Source organism: Elgaria multicarinata, chromosome 21, assembly GCF_023053635.1.
Source record: "Elgaria multicarinata webbii isolate HBS135686 ecotype San Diego chromosome 21, rElgMul1.1.pri, whole genome shotgun sequence".
In the NCBI taxonomy this organism is placed as follows: domain Eukaryota; kingdom Metazoa; phylum Chordata; class Lepidosauria; order Squamata; family Anguidae; genus Elgaria; species Elgaria multicarinata.
Window position 1 is genome coordinate 8,707,282 of NC_086191.1, and position 18,157 is coordinate 8,725,438.

The following is an 18,157-nucleotide window of genomic DNA, read 5'->3' on the forward strand; positions in this document are numbered from 1 at the left end:
AGAATCACAGAATAGTAGAGTTGGAAGGGGCCTATAAGGCCATCAAGTCCAACCCCCTGCTCAATGCAGGAATCCACCCTAAAGCATCCCTGACAGATGGTTGTCCAGCTGCCTCTTGAAGGCCTCTAGGGTGGGAGAGCCCACAACCTCCCTAGGTAACTGGTTCCATTGTCGTACTGCTCTAACAGTCAGGAAGTTTTTCCTGATGTCCAGCCAGAACATCAAGGTCCTTCTTTTCATCCCTCTTGAATCTCCCACCAATCAGCTTCATAGGACAACCCCATTGGGTTCTGGTATTATGGGAGAGACAGAAACCATGCATTGTTGAATACACCTCTATCATGTCTCCCTTGCCTTTCCAAATCAGCCATTCCTCCAGCTGTTTTGTCCTACAACTCCCATCAGTCTGATCCAACATGGCCAATGGTCACGAATGATGGCAGCTATAGTCCCAAACACCTGAAGGGATCTATCTTGGGGAAGTCAAATCTAAATCCAGCAACTGCTTCCAGGGAGCGCACGGCCTGGACAACGGAGCCAGACACCGAAACCTTGTGCGGCTGGGTCCCATCTGTCCCATCTGGGATTGCTTAAAGGCAGGATATTCAGTGAAAACAGAACACGGAGTGAATCCATCCTAGCTGCTCTGCCTATCCATACCTCAGGCCTTACGCACCGGCGCAGAGCGTGGGCGATACTGTGCATCACCGGCAGGAAGGACAGGCTGGGTACTCTGATTTTGTAACTGAATGCCCAGGTGAGTTTGGGCAACGCCCTGAAAAGTGTCGGCAACCCTCCGAAAGAGGTGGGAGAATATTCCCCTTTAAAAGAAGGCAAAGCAGGCCTCGTGACACAGACGTTGAGTAAACGCAAAAAGTAGGAGGTGTCATATCTCATATTGCTAAGTCCTGTAAAGCCAGAAGGAGCTGGAACGAGACAGACAGACGGGCGCAGAGGTCTTTGGAAGACAGAACGTACACGCTCACTCACACGCAGGGACCACATTCCACAATCATGCAAGGTAAGGGGGAATGGGTGTTTGTCTATTGGGCAGGTGCGAAGGGGCAAGCCCGGAGAGGATCTGACATGGGGGTCGTTTCAATTGGGCGGCACGCAGCTTGGAATGCAGCTGGGAACATGGCAAGTGGTCAGGCATGCCCCTGCAAGCCCTGCCAATAAAAACTCTCTTCGTTACTCTAACTTGCCAACAAGAAAACAATTGGAATGAAAGAAGTGTGTGTGTATGGGGGGGGGGGGGAGAATTCAAAAGTTGGGAAAGAATCAGTGCCCATGGAAGGGAACACCCCGGCCTTCACAAAGCACTAGATCTTGACTCTGTTGTATACAAGGGACGGGTTATCTCCAGCCTGGCTAGTCTAGTTGATTTTTCGTTGGGGATTTCTGTGCATTCAATTTGTGTATAGCAAGGCTACATGCTTGGCTCTCGTAAAGCCAAACTAAATCCACGAGCGAGGATTCTGAGTATCGAAGAGCCGAAAGGCGCTTGCTTGCTGGATCAGGTCAAGTTCAGTGGGGCCTCCTCCCAAGTAGAGGCGGGGGAAGACATTTCCTGAGTTCGCATCTGAATGCCAAGTAATCCAAGTTCGCCCTTCCAAACCACTCTGCGGAACAAAACTCCGGTCTCTGTTGAAATTCGCACAGGTCTGAATTTTGTATCAGAGTCCTCTGATCAAAATCTGGATGTGTAGATGAACGAAAATGACATTGAAAAGGCATTCCATTTAGAAATTGCTTGCAAAAACTGCCATGCACTATGCAAAATGCCTACAAAAACTTCTGAACCACTCTGCGGACTGAAAGGACTCTTCTGAAATTCGCACGGGTCCGAATTTTGTAACAGAGTCCTCTGATCAAAATCTGGATACAACAACGTGCGTATTCAAGAAAATAACATGAAAAATGAATTATATTAGGGAAACTGATTGCAAAAACTGTGTATATTAAGCAAAATGAATATAAGGTGCATAGGATTCTACCTTACAGTGAGATAGATCCTTGGTCCATCTAGCCCAGGATTTCTAGCCCAGAATTTCCCCACGTTTGCCTTTTTCTTGAGATGTCAGATGTTTGTCTCTAGTTTCACCTCACTGCATGCTATAAAAACCTTGTAAGGCTCAAGGCAAACACTTTCTCTGTGGTGGGACCAAACTGCTCACGGAAAACCCCATCAGAACATTGTTTGCACGGTGACGCCATTTAGTATTCTCTCTGGCATTTCTAAGCGGAATGATTGAATCAGGTTGACTGCTAATTCGGCTAGTTTTGTTGTTTTAAAACATTGTTTGCTGGGCTTGGGTCCATTCCAGGGCGGATTAGTCACACGCCGGTCACCCCTGAAATCCACAAGACTTAAATTCAGCTGTCACTAACTCTTCCTTTTTATGTTGATTTCAATGGGACCCAAGTGCAATCAACTTGGTGTGGACCCAATCCATTGATCTAGCCATCCAAGTGAGATCCTTTTAGAAATTGGACATTGATTTGGGTCACTCCCCAAGGATACATTGGGGGGCACCGAAAGCAGATGTGAGGATCGAACCAGTGGCAATCTGACTACAAAACACATGAATCTCCACTGGAATTCTGCCCCTTCTCAGCCTAGGAAGCTTTGTTATAAACAGTTGGACAGTTGGTCCTTCTAATTCAATATTGTCTATTCCAGGGGTGGGTAGAAGCAGATCAGGATCTACTGGTGGATATCCAGGCAATTTGAAGCAAATCAGAACAGCTCTCATATTCCTAATTATTTACAAAATGCCCCCCATCAGTCCTAAGTCATGCAGCAGAAATTTTGTGAACCGCCCAGAGAGCTTCAGCTATTGGGAGGTATAGAAATGAAATAAATAAATACAACAAAGGAAGAAAATATTTGTGGGGAAGGACTGTGGGCACCTTTCTGCTCTGGCGCTCAAAACAACTTGGAATTCTTTAATTCCGAGTGTGTGCTTCTTGCACTGGTGGATCTCAGAGGTTCTAATAAAAAACACAAGGTAGATCCCACAAGCCTGAAGTCTGCCCACCTCTCTGATGTATACTGGGGTGGCCAGAAGGTGAACTGGGATCTACTGGTAGATTGATAAGGGTCTTTGGCTCCCAAGATTTTGGCAACAGCAAGTAATATTGAAAGTTTTCTTTAAAAACAACAACAACTCTGCCATGGCTGGTTCATTGATATCTTAACCTGAGTGTTCCTCATCTGTAAAACGGGAGTTGATCTCTGGATGATTTGGGGGGAGATCTCTTAACCTCGGTGTTCCTCACCAGGCAAAAATGGGTTTTAACTGGGATGCCTTTGACCAGCCACTTTGAGAGTTTCGCATTAGATTCCCTGATCTATAGGAGCTCAGATGGAGATCTATATTTGTATATACAGATGCCTTTTTTTAATGGTGTGCTGCTTTTAAAGATGCACTGGTTTAAAATGTTTTAATTCGTTTTATGTACTTTATGTTGTTTTTAATTGTGTTGTACCCCGCCTCGATCCAGAGGGAGAGGCGGGTAACAAATAAATAAATGATGATGAAGATGATGATGATGATGGAATCCACCCTAAAGCATCCCCGACAGATGCTTGTCCAGCTGCCTCTTGAAGGCCTCTAGTGTGGGAGAGCCCACAACCTCCCTAGGTAAATGGAATCAGTTACCTAGGGAGGTCGTGGGCTCTCCCACACTAGAGGCCTTCAAGAGGCAGCTGGACAACCATCTGTCGGGGATGCTTTAGGGTGGATTCCTGCATTGAGCAGGGGATTGGACTCGATGGCCTTGTAGGCCCCTTCCAACTCTACGATTCTATGATTCTATGATGATGATGTTCATAGTGTCTCTCGCACTCTGTTTTATACCAGGCTCTGAGCAGTGAATTTCAGGGCTTTTAGTACCCACCATCAATCCAAAAGTACCCATCATCAATCCAAAATCTGTCCAAATTTCTTTTAGACTGTCCTTGTACTAAGCTAGATCTTTGGTCCAGCTAACCCAGTATTAATCGTGACTGACAGTAGATCTACACGGTCTCAGGAAAGATTATTTCCTAGCCCTACCTGGAGATGCTGTGGACTTTTATAGGATCAGTGATCAAATCTGAAACCTCCCGATCCAGAATCCATTCTCTGCCATTCTCCGACAGGATCTTTTCGCTGACTATGGCACGACTTTCTAGGGATGGAGGAGAAGTGTCTTCAGTTTGCATTTCAATGCAATTTTCCCCCTGATTTCATATTTATTTTATTTATTTTATTGATTGATTTTATTGCATTTGTATACTGCCCCATAGCCAAAGCTCTTTGGGTGGTTCACATAAGAGAAAAAAAACAGTTCATACTCTTGAACCAATTTGCAACGGGAAAGGAAGCTGTCCTTCGAAATTCGCACCCCTCCCGAAACGCATGCGTTTGGGGAAAGGGCACGCAAAAAATGGGCCTGTGAGCAGAAATAATGTTCGAAATGGCATTGCATTATGAAAACTGCTTGCACGCAATTTGTCTTTTTATATAGCAAAAAGTGTGTAGAAACATCCGGGTTTCAGGAGAAATGTGCACAAAATATGATTATTTTACGCGAACTTTTTTAAAAAAAATCTCAAAGTTCAGGACGAATAAATCTTAAGATTGGAAAAATGAGCAAAGGAAAGAAACCAAAATTAACAGATTTGTCCATTCCTAGGTGTTTCTAAGACCCAGTTTATATACAATGGGAGACAAGATATAAGGAACTTTGCCCAATGCTCTATTTATGATGTTACTTCCTGAAGGATGGGCATCTTAAAGTTGGTGCCAATTATTTTGAGTCTGTACTGGAAGTCTATGTGTATCATTCCTTTAGATCTGAAGAAACACCAGCTTGCGCCCTTTCTACACCTAAGGATTATCCCAGGGAAATGGAGGGATTGTCCCTGCCTGCTCCCGGGATCCCATGTGTGTCATTTGCATGCACAGGGATGATCCTGGGATGATCCCTGGAAAAAAGGCATGTGTAGAAATGGCCCTGGATGGCTTTAAAAGGTGATTAGATGAAGGGTAAGGCTATCTAAGGCTACTAGTCCTCATGGCTACATGCTATCTCCAGTATCAGAGGCAGTGTGCCTGTGTACACCAGTTGCTGGGGAACATGGGCGGGAGGGTGCTGTTGTACTCACGTCCTGTATGAGGATTTCCCACAGGCAGCTGGTTGGCCACTGTGGGAACAGAAGCAATTCTAGACTAGACACACCTTTGGTTTAATTCAGCATGGCTCCTCTGTTGTTTTTAACTCGCCCTGGCATGTTTGATCTTGAGCCCCAGGACAATAAGCAACAACGAGTCACCTTGTGTGTAAAATATATTAAAAAATGTCTTTGTTTCAGATCAGGTGTAACGCCCCGAAAGGGAAGGTTAGGTTTGGGACGTGGCGCATTTGATCCCGACTTTTGTCAATTGGGCCGGGTAAATTAGAAGCAGTGATTGAAACGTTCCATCTGAGGCACGAAGAAATCTAGGCCGTGGTATGCCAGCCACCTGGTCAAGAATGGAAAGGGGCTGGCAAACTCTCGATGGTAAAATGGACTTTGGAAGCAAGGCAAAGAAGCCTGGGGCGGCGCTTGGCATGATGAGACTTAGAATGGATCTTTGCCTGGAGCGGCGGAACCAAGCTATGGGATAGGTGCATTGATAATAAAGAGGAGGGTGCCGTTAAGCATGGGCAGAGCGCAATACTCCCTTCCCTTTGAGGAGAGAAGACTCCTGCATACACAGAACTGGGTTGGGTTGGGGTGGTGCTTCTGGATATGAGAGGAGCTGGTCCTAGAGGGGCCTGCTAGAAGCTTCCTGGAACTCCCAAACGGGGACTTCCCTGTGTTTGCCCCTAACATGTTCAGAGATAGACTTCCTGTGAGCAGGGAGGGTTCCGCTTAGTTATCAGGGCAAACAGCTACCAACAAAGCTCTCCCCCGTGAAATCTCTCCTGGCTCTCGTGGTTCCCAGGTGATTTTGGACTACAACTCCTATGATCCCTGACCACTAGGCCATATGGGCTGGGGACTCAACGCTGGGGACAGCAGCTGCTGCCATCGATATATCAAACAGAGCTCAGCCCCAAATCTAAAATACACGGTAACAGAGAGAAGCCATCTAAGAAAGTGGTCAGGAGCACAGAAAAGTATTTAGTAAATAAATGAGTTCAACAAGCTAAATTATATCGTTGCCAGAGGAAGGGCTTCCTCTTGGCAGTCCTGAGGGTGCACAACCCCCTAATTCTAGAAGACCAGCCTTCCCCAACCTGGTGCCCTCCAGACATTTGGGATTTTGGCTCATCAGTCCCGGCCCCAAAACATCTGGATGGCCACCAAATAAATAAATAAATAAATAAACCACCTAGATTGGAGCCCCAGTGCCAAAATGAAACAATGTCGCGTCTAAAAAAGATCCTGGATTTCTCAACACGGCAAAGAATCGCTTGTGTGAAGGCAAAATGGGTTGTCAGAGGGAGGGACACACAGGTGTGATGCCAGCAAGTCCTTTCTTGTTCAAACTGCTCTGTTCAGATGCCTTTAGAACTCACCCCCCCACAACCCCATGGCTGCTTCGCTTTTCTCCTTCCATCTACTGGGAGGGGGGAAAAAAATCTCAATTCCTCTACTCCCTTAAAGAAAACACTCGTCTAATCCGAAGTATGCATTCCTATGCACGCCGACTCAGAAGTAAGCCCCACGGATTTCAATGGGGTTTACTCCCAGGTTAGGGAGTGCGGCAGGGATCAAGATACCGTTTCTGCATTTGTGCGTCCCTTGGAGGAAATCGTGCAATTCATGCTGACTCGTGAGTTTTTCCCCCCTTTTTAAGGGGGTGCGCGGGGATTGGGGGGGAGGCATTGTTCAAGTCACCGACACCCCAATATAATCAGTACGGCTGTCGCACCTCCATCATCATCATCATCATCATCTGTTACCCGCCTCTCCCTCTGGATTGAGGCAGAGTACAACGCAAATGCAAAACCCGTCGATTGAAAAAGCCATTCAGTTCGATTCAAAGACACCATCCGATTCGTTTAAACGGGTGAAAGACTCGCAAATCTCGCATTTTGGGGTTCCTTCCCCTGACCTCTATCTTTTCCCCTAGTCATCAATCATTCCATGGCTTAGTGGCTCTGGGGCAACTTTCCACCCGTTCTAAAAAGTTGAAAGGCCTCTCCTGAAGCGTAGCGACTGGGAGGAAAAGCATTAAACTGAACTAGGCTGGTCTTTTTGGCCCCGCCTCTTTTCCTGTGGCTCCACCCACCACCAGAATGCGCCCCCCCTTGGAGGATCTATGAAATGGAATCCAGCCCTTGGGCTGCAAGGGGTTCCACACCCCAGATTTAAATAATTTTAAATACAAATGTTTGCAACGTGTATGGATGGCATGCGTTGGTTTTGAAGATGCACCATGTGGAATCGAAGAGGGAAGGCCTCTTTAATATACATATATATAAATATGCATTGAGAAGAATTTAAAAGCATAAAGAACGGCCATGCCATGCAATCACAGTGACTATAAAGTCCCATAACAATGAAAGCGCCAGCCTTGAAACGGGAAGGAAACGCCATGCCAGTCATGGTCAAAGAGCTCCATTGTATGGAGAGCCAAAAGAAACTCAAAAGGTTACTTACAAAAAAAAAAAGTATCGCAGAGCTGATGCCAAGTTAGAAGAGACAAAAAGGGAAAGTGCCTCTTCGGAGGACATGTCCTGGACCGCCACCATCTAAAAAAACAAGGGAAGTAGCCATGGAAATCCATTCATAAGGGGCAAAGGGGGGGCGACTGCCCCCTCTCACGGATTCCAGCCGTGATGTCATTCTGAGCGCAGCAACGGAGCTGCGGTGCTGCGTTTCCCCCGTCCATCTCTACTTTCAGTTTCCACATGGACCCGGCGGAAGACAGGATGGAAGGTTAGTAACTTAAACACGGGATGGTGGGGGGATGGCCTCGTGTTGATCGCCGCTGTGGGGGTGCCCCCTCGTAAGGCAAAGGGGTAACAACACGCAGCAGCGTGACCCGGCTTCTCCACGCTAAAGTAACTCCTTTCTGAGAGCAGCAAGGACGTCCCGCGCCGTGCACACCTGCCCCGTCTATCTCTACTCTCCAGTTCTCCTTATTATGCCCATATTTCAGGCGGCAGGGCCGTGGCTGAGGAAGTAGAGGTGATACAAGTCCTGCAAAGCAACCCAGTGTTGCTATTTCTATTTTGCAGAGGGCCGTGCGTGCCAGAGTAGCGTGTGACATCTCCGCAGGGTAGGCCAGCGTGGTTGGCGTTTTAGGGCGTTGGCGTTTTCGTCTGTCGTGGCCGCGTGCGCTACGTGTGCGAATTAGAACCACAAACTGATGTGTACCTTTGCCCTCCCCCCACACTGGAAAAATTCCAGAGGAGGCCCATGGAGGCCCAAGGAACCTTGCTGCCTGAAGCAAAAATAAAAATGGCGCCCCCATGCTGGTTAAGCAGCACGGTTTAGTGTGTTGTCTGAATGGGGCCAATATATTTTATTTAGGCATAGGCTGGCTTCAGGGTGGATTTGATTTAAATCAATTTGATTTAAATCAGGATTTAAATCACTACTCAGAAAGACTCGATTTAATCATGTGACACCCCCCCCCCAAAAAGTGCACTCTATTCATTGAATTTTTCAAAACTTAAAAGAGGTAAGGGGTTGATTCTGTGTACATAGATTTGCAAAGGAACAATGAGATTGTGGTCTCTGCAGACACAAATTCACAGTTTTGAGAACTGTAAAACCAAGCAGCTGTGGTAATATCTTCTAGATAGAAAAATTGCCCAATAGTCTCACAGAAACCTCTGGAAGAGCATGACATGGTGAATGGATGAATGGAATTCATTTACCCCAAAATTTAAACATGGCATGAATATACAGCCTCATGCTACATAATTAAAAACGAATCCTTATTTCATGATGAATAACCTTTGGACTATAGTGTATCCTAAATAGAAAACTATCTTTAGATAGATTTTTTTCTCAAAAAGAATTTTATTTAAAAAATCAGATTAAAATAATAAAAAAATCCGATTTAAATTTTTAAAATAATCCGATTTTTTTATTTTTTATTTGTAAAAAAATAATTGATTTTTATCCACCCTTGTTCGCTTAGTCCAAAACGGGCAATTATAACCCATTAACTGTAGCGAACATGCTGATCTCTATCCGCCAACTAGTCCTAGCGGGTTTTTAATATTTATTTATTTAAATATTGCATTTTTATACCGCCCAATAGCCAAAGCTCTCTGGGCAGTTAACGTCAGGGGCTATTGGGCGGTATAAAAATGCAATATTTAAATAAATAAATATTAAAAACCCGCTAGGACTAGTTGGCGGATAGAGATCAGCATGTTCTCTACAGTTAATGGGTTATAATTGCCCGTTTTGGACTAAGCGAACAAGGGTGGATAAAAATCAATGATTTTTTTAAAAATAAAAAAATCGGATTATTTTAAAAATTTAAATCGGATTTTTTTATTATTTTAATCTGATTTTTTAAATAAAATTCTTTTTGAGAAAAAAAATTATCTAAAGATAGTTTTCTATTTAAGATCTGTCTGTCTCTTCTGCCAAGACTCTTGTTCATGCATTGGTTATTTCTCGGTTGCACTACTGCAACCTTCTTCTCATTGGCCTTCCTTCTTCTCACATCAGTTCGTGGGTTTCTGTTCACCACTCTGCTGCTAAGATCATCTTCTTGGCTCGCCGCTCAGACCATGTTACTCCACTTCTGAAATCTCTTCATTGGCTTCCAATTCACTTCAGAATCCAATATAAACTTCTCCTGTTAACCTACAAAGCTTTTCACGGTCTAGCTCCTTCCTATCTTTCCTCTCTCATCTCACACTATTGCCCCGCTCGTGCTCTTCGCTCCTCTAATGCCATGTTTCTCGCCTGCCCAAGGGTCTCTACTTCCCTTGCTCGGCTTCGTCCATTTTCTTCCGCCGCCCCTTACGCCTGGAACGCTCTTCCAGAACATTTGCGAACCACAAGTTCAATCGCAGTTTTTAAAGCTCAGCTAAAAACTTTTCTTTTTTCTAAAGCTTTTAAAACTTGATTTTGATCTGACTTTTATACTGTTAGTTTTACTCTCCCCTGTGCCTGTTTGGTGCCTTCTCTTCCCCTTCTTATTGTTTTATTATGATTTTATTAGAATGTAAGCCTATGCGGCAGGGTTTTGCTATTTTATTGTTTTACTCTGTATATACTCTGTATTTTATATAAATAAAATAATAATAATAATAATAATAATAATAATAATAATAATAATAATAATAATAGGGAGCTGTGCTTATTCCATACGTGACAAATCTGGCATGAATCCCACTTGGAAGCTATCACATACGTGGAGACAGAGGTCTTCCACATCATGTAAACATGGCCAGCTGCAATTTGGCATGGGATGTACAGGCCGTGAAACCCACGCAGGTAGGGTCACTGGCGTGGAAGTCCTACATTGTGTGCAAAGGACATCCACGAGACACTGTGTCGTCATTTTTTTTAAATCCAGGAGGCGATGGCCGGCCAGGAAATGGCCGAGAAAAACAATGGAACCAGCTCCCGCCCCTTTATCCTGTTTTTGTGGGTTTGCGCACAGCCGCAGTTGCATATAAAACTTCCACTCTGGGATAACCTGAGTGCTCCGAGCACCCGGATTGTCACTCTCCAAAGGCATCTCTGTGGACTTGCCTTTCCCCCTCTTTTTTAAAATGAGGAGAACGGGACCCCCAGAGAAAGAACTGGATTCAGCAGGTAAAAAAACCCACCACCCAACTTGCTGTGTTCATTTCAAAAAAAGTGGTTTCTGTGAACAAAGCAGAAACCCGTCCTTTTCCCGCTAGAGGGAAAACACGGTCCAGGTCTGCTGAAGATGTATCTTGGTTTGTCGGAAATTCAGGGAGCAGCCTTAACTGGTTTATCTAATTGACTGGTCCTCAGCATCCTGGTGGCTTCCCTCAGGAAGCGAAGCGAGTCTTTCAGAAATAACACCTTTCTGAATCTTCTGGCACCAAATTGGTTCTGGGCCACGTATTTGGTTGTGTACTTTGCTTAGATTATTGGGCCGTCTGGACATGAGGGGAAATATATTTCTGTGTGGTTGTCATGCAAGGGAGAAATTCAGGGGTGGGTTGTCTTGCTTCCTGGAAGAAGAATGGTTTGGATGGGTTGAACCCGCTGTATTTTTGTGGTGGGAGAAGTCTAGAAAAAGAAGCAGGCTAGCAAAGGGGAGGAAGGACTGTATGAAACGCTTTCGGGAAAATTGCGAGCAATTATTAGACAAAGGGAATAGAATAGAAGTGTTGAACTTCACACTGTGGGTCAAACCTAGCCCTCTAGGATTCCCCCACCCCACCCCCAATGAAGACAGTCTAGCAGGAAGAGCGTTGAGCTAAAATATGACAGGATTTTGGCCCCAGCCCTTTTGGGCCTCATGGGAGTGTTGGCCTGACTTGATATAAGGCCTGTCCAGAGAAGAGCAAGGTTAGCAGGAAAAAATCAAGTCATCGAGCTGAAGACTTTAAATCCTGAGCTGCCACAGCCCCACCCAGGACACAGCTGCAGCCATTAGGGTTATCTGAGCAATGGTCTACTCCTGAGCAGATCCTTGCTCACGAGTATGCCTTTACTCACGAGGACTCCTTATTCTGCAAGCAGGCACTCCTGAGTGTGGCTGCTGTCCAGATCTGTTCCTGGAGCTCAGTGGCCGCTGAGCATCTCCCTCAGAGTCCTAGAAGGGTGTCTTGAATCAAAGACACAACGGCCCCCTCCCCACAAAGGCCCGGGATCCACCCCCCAGTCTGATTCAAGATCTTTCGACACAGGCAGCTCCTTGACAGCATTGGTTCAGGGTTTTGGATGGAAGTTAGTCTTTTTGGGAGGGGCTCAGGTCTGCTTCCATGTCTGGCTCAGGACAACTATGTGAACAGCTGGTCCAAGCTTCTTGCCAGGAAGGCAGCTTCAATAGGTCTCTCCTCTTCCCTCCTCCTTAATCTGGGCTTGAATTTTGCTTTTAAAGCTGTTAAACAAAGACTGTGGGATATAGCCTTCTGCGACTTACGCGCTCGCTCTCATGTTTCTTGCTCTCCCAGTGCATTGCACGTTCATTACGTTGGGCCTCTTCAGCTGGCTGACTATCTAAAGAACCTGTCGGTCGCTAAATATCGTATTGCTTTCTCCAAGGCCAGATGCAATGTTTATTCTATTGAATTACTTCAGGGAAGATATGCTGGTGTCCCTTATCAGGAACGACGGTGCCCCTGTAGGAATATGGAAGTGGAGACGATGGAGCATATCCTTCTGTCCTGTAGCTTTTATAATCAGGCCCGCCATCTTATGATCACCCCCATTGTTGAGCAAACTGTCCAGAAGTTCAGAAAAAAATTGTGTTAAGTTTCTGTTGGAAGATAAGTCCTCAAGAGTAACTTTGGCTGTTGCTAAATTTCTTACAGTGGATTAGAGCTCTCTGTGTATTAGGCTAAAGTCGATAATAGCTCTAACTGTATGATTTCATGTTTGATTCTTGTTTTTTCATGGATCTATGGATCGCAATAAAGAAGTATGGTATGGAATGGTATGGCATTGGTTCAGGGAACTCCGACAGACGCAATGTGGCAAGCGCAGAGATGGCTGCTAATTGCCCCTTTGACTGTGGCTCGTTGCCACATCGCCTCCTACGCCTTCTCTGACTAGCCAGGGGGGAAATGCATGCCATGCTGTGGAATGCCCCATGACAGGTTAGACGGTTTTCTCCCAGCCTCGGCCTTGTTGAACCAGGTGGAATTCCTGAGGAGGAGACAATTACTGCTAATTGCCGTGCTGCAGTGGGTGGTTTTGACCTTGCAGGGAAGAGACGGAAAGGATGGACGAATGGATTGCATCAGGGTGCAGAAGGAGGCCTGCTGCAAAGAGGCCGGGGGTATATTCCCAGCAGCCACTGGGGCAGGGTTGGGGATATGCACGGGTTGGAGGATAGGGACTAGGGGTGTGCACAGGCCCCCCAATCCGCTTCGTGGCCCGATCCGGATTTTCCCAGCCCGATCCTCTTCGCGCTGCTCCACCCGTCTCCCACTCCGCTCCGCAGAGCGAGATCCAGCTTCACCGCCATCACTATATGGGCGGCAGCAGTGGTGGCGGTGCAAGATAAGCCACCCACCCACCCCGCCCCCTTACCTTCTTCCGTTGCGGGCTTCAATTGAGGCTCTGGTTGAAGCCGGAAGAGGCCTCGGCCTTCACTTCCGGCTTCAACCGGGGCCTCAATTGAAGCCCGCGACGTTGGAAGGTAAGTTTCCCTCCTCCCTGCTCCCTTACCTGGTGCTTCCGCCACCGCCGCATGGATGGCGGCGCCGGCAGCGCCAGATTAGTCCCCCTCCCCCCCCCCACTTACCTGCAGGCGAAGCTCCGGATTGAGGCGATCCTCTTCGCCTCGCTCCACAGCTCCCCTGACTCCCTTCGCCTCCGCCTTTTCCGGAGGCGAATTAGGCCGCCTCGCTCCTGCTTCTCTGAACCGAAGAGAAGCGGAGCACATCCCTAATAGGGACACATCATTCTCCCTCTCTTAGAATACTAGGGGTCATTCCCTGGAGCTGACTGGTGGGAGATTCAGGACAGCGCAGAGTTAAACGATGACATTCACTGCCACAAGCTGGAGAGATGGCCACCCATTTGGACAGCTTGAAAAAGGCATCGGAGAAATTCCTGGAGGAGAAGGCTATCCATGGCTACTAGCCCTGATGGCTATGGGCTATCTCTCGCATCAGAGGCAGCGTGCTATGGACACCAGTGGCTGGGGAGCATGGGTGCTATTACTCTCATGTCCTGCTTGTGGGTTCCTGGTTGATAGCTGCTTGGCCACTGTGTGAACAGAACGCTGGAAAAGATGGACTCTTGGTCGGATCCAGCATCAGGGCTCTTCTTATGTTTTTACGTCCGGGCAGACAAGACACCAAATCCCCAAAGGAGAGGAGATTGAATTAAAAACTGAAAATGGGATCCGGCACAATATTTGAAGCAAAACTGCCTTCCCCGTCAAAACGCACACTGTCGAGTGGCATCCGACACACTCCGTTCAATCCAGAGTGGGCAACTGATCCCCACCATGTTGTTTACTTTGGTGTAAGCGTGTGGGCGCCTGATCTGGAGCAGGGCTGCCAGATGCAGGTCGAGGAGGGCTTCTCCTCCTCACCTTCCGCCACCCCTAAATTCACTCCGAATGCAACACCACGGAGACGTCATGGAATCATAGAATAGTAGAGTTGGAAGGGGGCTATAAGGCCATCGAGTCCAACCCCATGAGCTGGACTTAAAAACAAATCAACCCTCTGTTGGAACTAATAGAGGATTCGTCTTCTTCTTTAGGCTCCACGGGAGGGTGAGGATTACATGGGAGAAGAGGCCAGGTGGGAAGGATAAAATCTCCCCTACCTATGCATGTGGGTCCCAATCTGGATCAGGCCCCTACACGCTTACAATCGGGTAAACAAAGTGGTGAGAGTGAATTGCACACCTTGTATTTAATGTAGTACCTAGTTCAGCCCTAAGGGCTCCGCTTGCATCAACCCAGGAGGGGCAGAGGTGGGTAGAGGGGGCAATTTGCACAAATGACAGCTGGATTCGTTGAAATTACTCAGAAATTTGCCAAAAATGCTCAGAAAATGGCCAAAATGGCGGAATTTACTAAAAGAAATGCACAAAAAAACGCCCAGAAAATCCACAAACTGGGCTGACTTGCTGCAAACTGAGTCAGGTGCCACAGGGGGGACCGAAACCTAGGAAAACTGGACTCCAACGAAAACGATTTCTCTGACTTCCCTACCAGGGTGTGAGTGTGTGTTCCATTTGGTTCAAATGCTATTCATTTACTAAACAACGACGAATGAGTTTGCTTTCATTCTTGCACTTTCTGGCAAAAGCAGGCTTTAGATGAATTGAGCATATTCTAGTGAATGGCTCCCCTTCCGAGATCATACGGAACGTTTATGAACATTCCAACTTCTCCGGAGTTTTTGTTGGAACACAAACACATACGGTCAGCAGTCCGTGGATTGGCGGTGTGGTGTACTGTTGGTGGAAAGCGAAGGGAGCAGGGAGCATTGTCAAAAACGTTGGCCCTGTTACGATGGCGACTGCTACACTGGTACGGACAGTGGTATGTGACTGCTGCTGGCTTGGTAGGATGTCAAATTTATTGCACGCGAGTCATATAAATGAGTGTGTGAATGGGCACAGGGGGGTGAGACAGCAAAGGCTGAATGGACACAGAGGAGGTGTGTGAGAACAGCTGCAGTCCTCCGGTGGAAGCGTTAAACTGGGTTCAAATCTCGCCTCGGCTATAAACCCAAGGGCCAGTGGGGAGCTTTCCTTCCTGGGGATAACAGGAGGTACAAATTTAAGGGGCTACCACTAAGACTATTTAGCTGGATGCTGTTTTTACTTTGTCATTGTGTTTTTAATTGTCTTGAGTTGTGGTTCAGTGCATTTGCTCATCGTTGTCAATATCCATGTCAGAGCACCATTTTTGGATAAAAACACAGGCTACAAATCAAATAAATGGGGGGGGGGAGAAACATATCCTTAATATTACACACCCCACAGGCACATGCACACCCCTTCATGGGCATACGTGGTTTTTGCGCAATTGAAAACACGCGGGCGCATGAACCTGGGACGGGACGCCGATTGGGACGCACCTCTGCTCTTTCCCGCAGGCGCTAAGGGAGGCGAGCACATGTCTGGGGACCCCTCGGAACTGGAATGGGCCATCGAGACGCTGGTGAAGAATTACGAGAAGTATTCCAGAAGTGGCGGCTGCTGCTGCCGCAAGAGACCGCGTGGGATCAGCAAAAAGCATTTCCGCAAGATGTTGAGCCACCAACTCAACCACATGTTGACGGTGAGATCAAGAGGCGGGGACGACTGGGGTTACATAGGATGCTGCCTTATCCTGAATCAAAGCATTGATCCGTTGAGGTCAGGATCGCCTGTCCTAGGGGTGGGAAATCGGGGTCTCTCCTGATGTTGTTGGGTCCCAATCAGGCCCAGCCAGAAGGGCCAATGGTTAAAGATGGCAGCTGCAGTCCAAAAACATCCGGAGGGCCACTAATCTACACTGCTCCTCCATCTTGACTGGCAGCAGTCAAGGAAGGGGACTTTCACCACCTCCTTCTGGGGATGACAGGGGCCTTTTGCCTGCAAAGCATGTGTTCAGAGCTTCCTTATGGGGATGCAAGTCTCGTGCAATAGTTGGTGTGCAATAGTTGGTGCGCAATAGCCAACTGCGCTGGTTCCCAGTTTCAGGAGAAGTGCTGACTACAGGCCCACTCAACATCCAGAGGGCCCCATTCAAAATAATCATGCAATGCCTTTGGAACCACCACCACCCTTTTAAATAAAAAAAGCACCTTTCCAATTTAGCGAGCCATCCTGATTTAGTTCACTGGGGAAAGAAAAGACCAATTGAAAGCGGCCACATTTGATTCAAGTGAAAGAGCTTTGCAACCACTGCTGGCTTTTGGAGCCAGCCCTCAAAATGAATCAGTCAGCCTGTAGTTATGATGGTCAATAGAATGGCTCCAATGTGCAATAGCCCAAAGAGGGGCGATTGCACTCTTCGGCTAGGAGACAAAGTAGCACGCAGACCCGCCACTGGAGAACCATAATTCTCCAGTGGAAGAGGTACATATCTTGCTTTGGCACGTAAGCAATGGCATTTTTGGGGAATAAACCCACGCAAATCGATGTTGGTGGTGGTAGTGGTGGTGGTTTCAATATCCTGAGGTCCGATGGCTTCTGACCCTGCTTTTGTCACTAGACTCACCCCTCCCTTCCTCCTCTTCCCACCCCCAGGACACCAAGAACAAGCAGGCCGCTGACAAACTGATCTGTGACCTGGACGAGAACCGAGACGGACAGATCAGTTTCGACGAGTACTGGAACCTGATTGGTGGCATCGCCAGTCCGATCTCGTGCCTGATCCGACAGCAGGAGGAGAGCGTGAAGTTCACCAAGTAGAGAGCCCGCAGCAGAAAGGACAACAACATAAGTCAACCAGCGAAGACGCTTCCCCCCACCCCCATATCCCTCACTGGACTCCAACTCCTTGCCTTAACCTTGCCACTGTTACAGCTCTCCCTGCTGGCGGGGCTGCACATGACACCTCCCGTCGGCATATTGGCGTGAAGTCGAAATTCGGAGAGGGTGGGGGGAATGGGGGCCTGCCTATGGAAATTGTCCATCTATCCATCTGTTCCCATTCGACGGTTGCACTGTACACTGTACTGGGGCGTCAAAGGGGGTATTGTCAATGTATTATGGGGTGCAGCAGCTGTCAGATTGTGAATAGCATTGCAATAAAGTCTGGAACTGCGTCAGAGTCCTGTGGAGGTCTCTCCCTTGTCGGTAACTGTTCTCAAACAAACTTCCCGCCTTCATTGAGGCAAGGAGATGAAAACTGTTTTTCTGGATCAGAAGAAAAGTTCCACTATTTCCACATTCTATTCCTGCTTCTAGACGACCCCCAAAGCAAAGCATGCACAAGGACCCTGTTCTATGTCTCCAACGCACAGCCAATGAAACATCCCACACCTGAACACATCTCGTTATTAGTAGTCTCCCCTCCTCTGTATATTTTCCTAGTTCTTTACAAAACCCATCCAAGCTTGTAGGTGTCACCATGTCATGTGGCACAGAGTTCCACAAGTTAACTGCTTTAAGGTGGATTGAAGCTTTAGGGTGGATTCCTGCACTGAGCAGGGGGTTGGACTCGATGGCCTTAGAGGCCCCTTCCAACTCTATGATTCTATGAACTATGCATCGCATGAAGAAATGTTTTCCCGGTGCCCTCTAAGAATCTGCTAGCGATCACCTCTATCAAGAGATCCGGAGGTCTAGTATCATGAAGGGTAGATAGGGCATCCCTTCAATGCACTCTCTCCGTTGATTTATAAGCTGTGAGGGTAGGGGTGTTTCACAGATTTATTCCAGGTGAATTTGCTCCAGTCCGGCCGCAGTACCTTGAATTTCTGAATAATATTAATAAAAATATTAATAATAATAGGGCCTCAATGACCTGGCTCACACATCACGACAACTAACTGTGGGTTTATTTACCTGTGGGCGTGTTGTCTCGCAGCAGCTGAC

At 47.1% G+C, this 18,157-nt stretch overlaps 2 protein-coding genes across 2 annotated transcripts in view; both read left to right on the forward strand.

Annotated features, from left to right (window-relative positions):
- Positions 1 to 18,157, forward strand: part of LOC134412125 (protein S100-A13-like) — a 344,998-nt gene that overhangs the window by 49,351 nt on the left and 277,490 nt on the right. The window lies entirely within an intron of this gene.
- On the forward strand, positions 842 to 17,393 carry LOC134411947 (protein S100-A16-like). Its single transcript, XM_063145672.1, has 3 exons — positions 842 to 1,021; positions 15,727 to 15,911; positions 16,865 to 17,393. Exons 1-3 carry the CDS (start codon positions 1,015 to 1,017, stop codon positions 17,027 to 17,029), a joined length of 357 nt encoding a protein of 118 aa, XP_063001742.1. The 5' UTR covers positions 842 to 1,014; the 3' UTR covers positions 17,030 to 17,393.

Bases quoted from the DNA above. Each gene is read 5' to 3' on its own strand.
- LOC134411947 (XM_063145672.1), top strand. The intron at 15,912-16,864 runs GTGAGATCAAGA...TCCCACCCCCAG, and splicing joins AACTCAACCACATGTTGACG to GACACCAAGAACAAGCAGGC.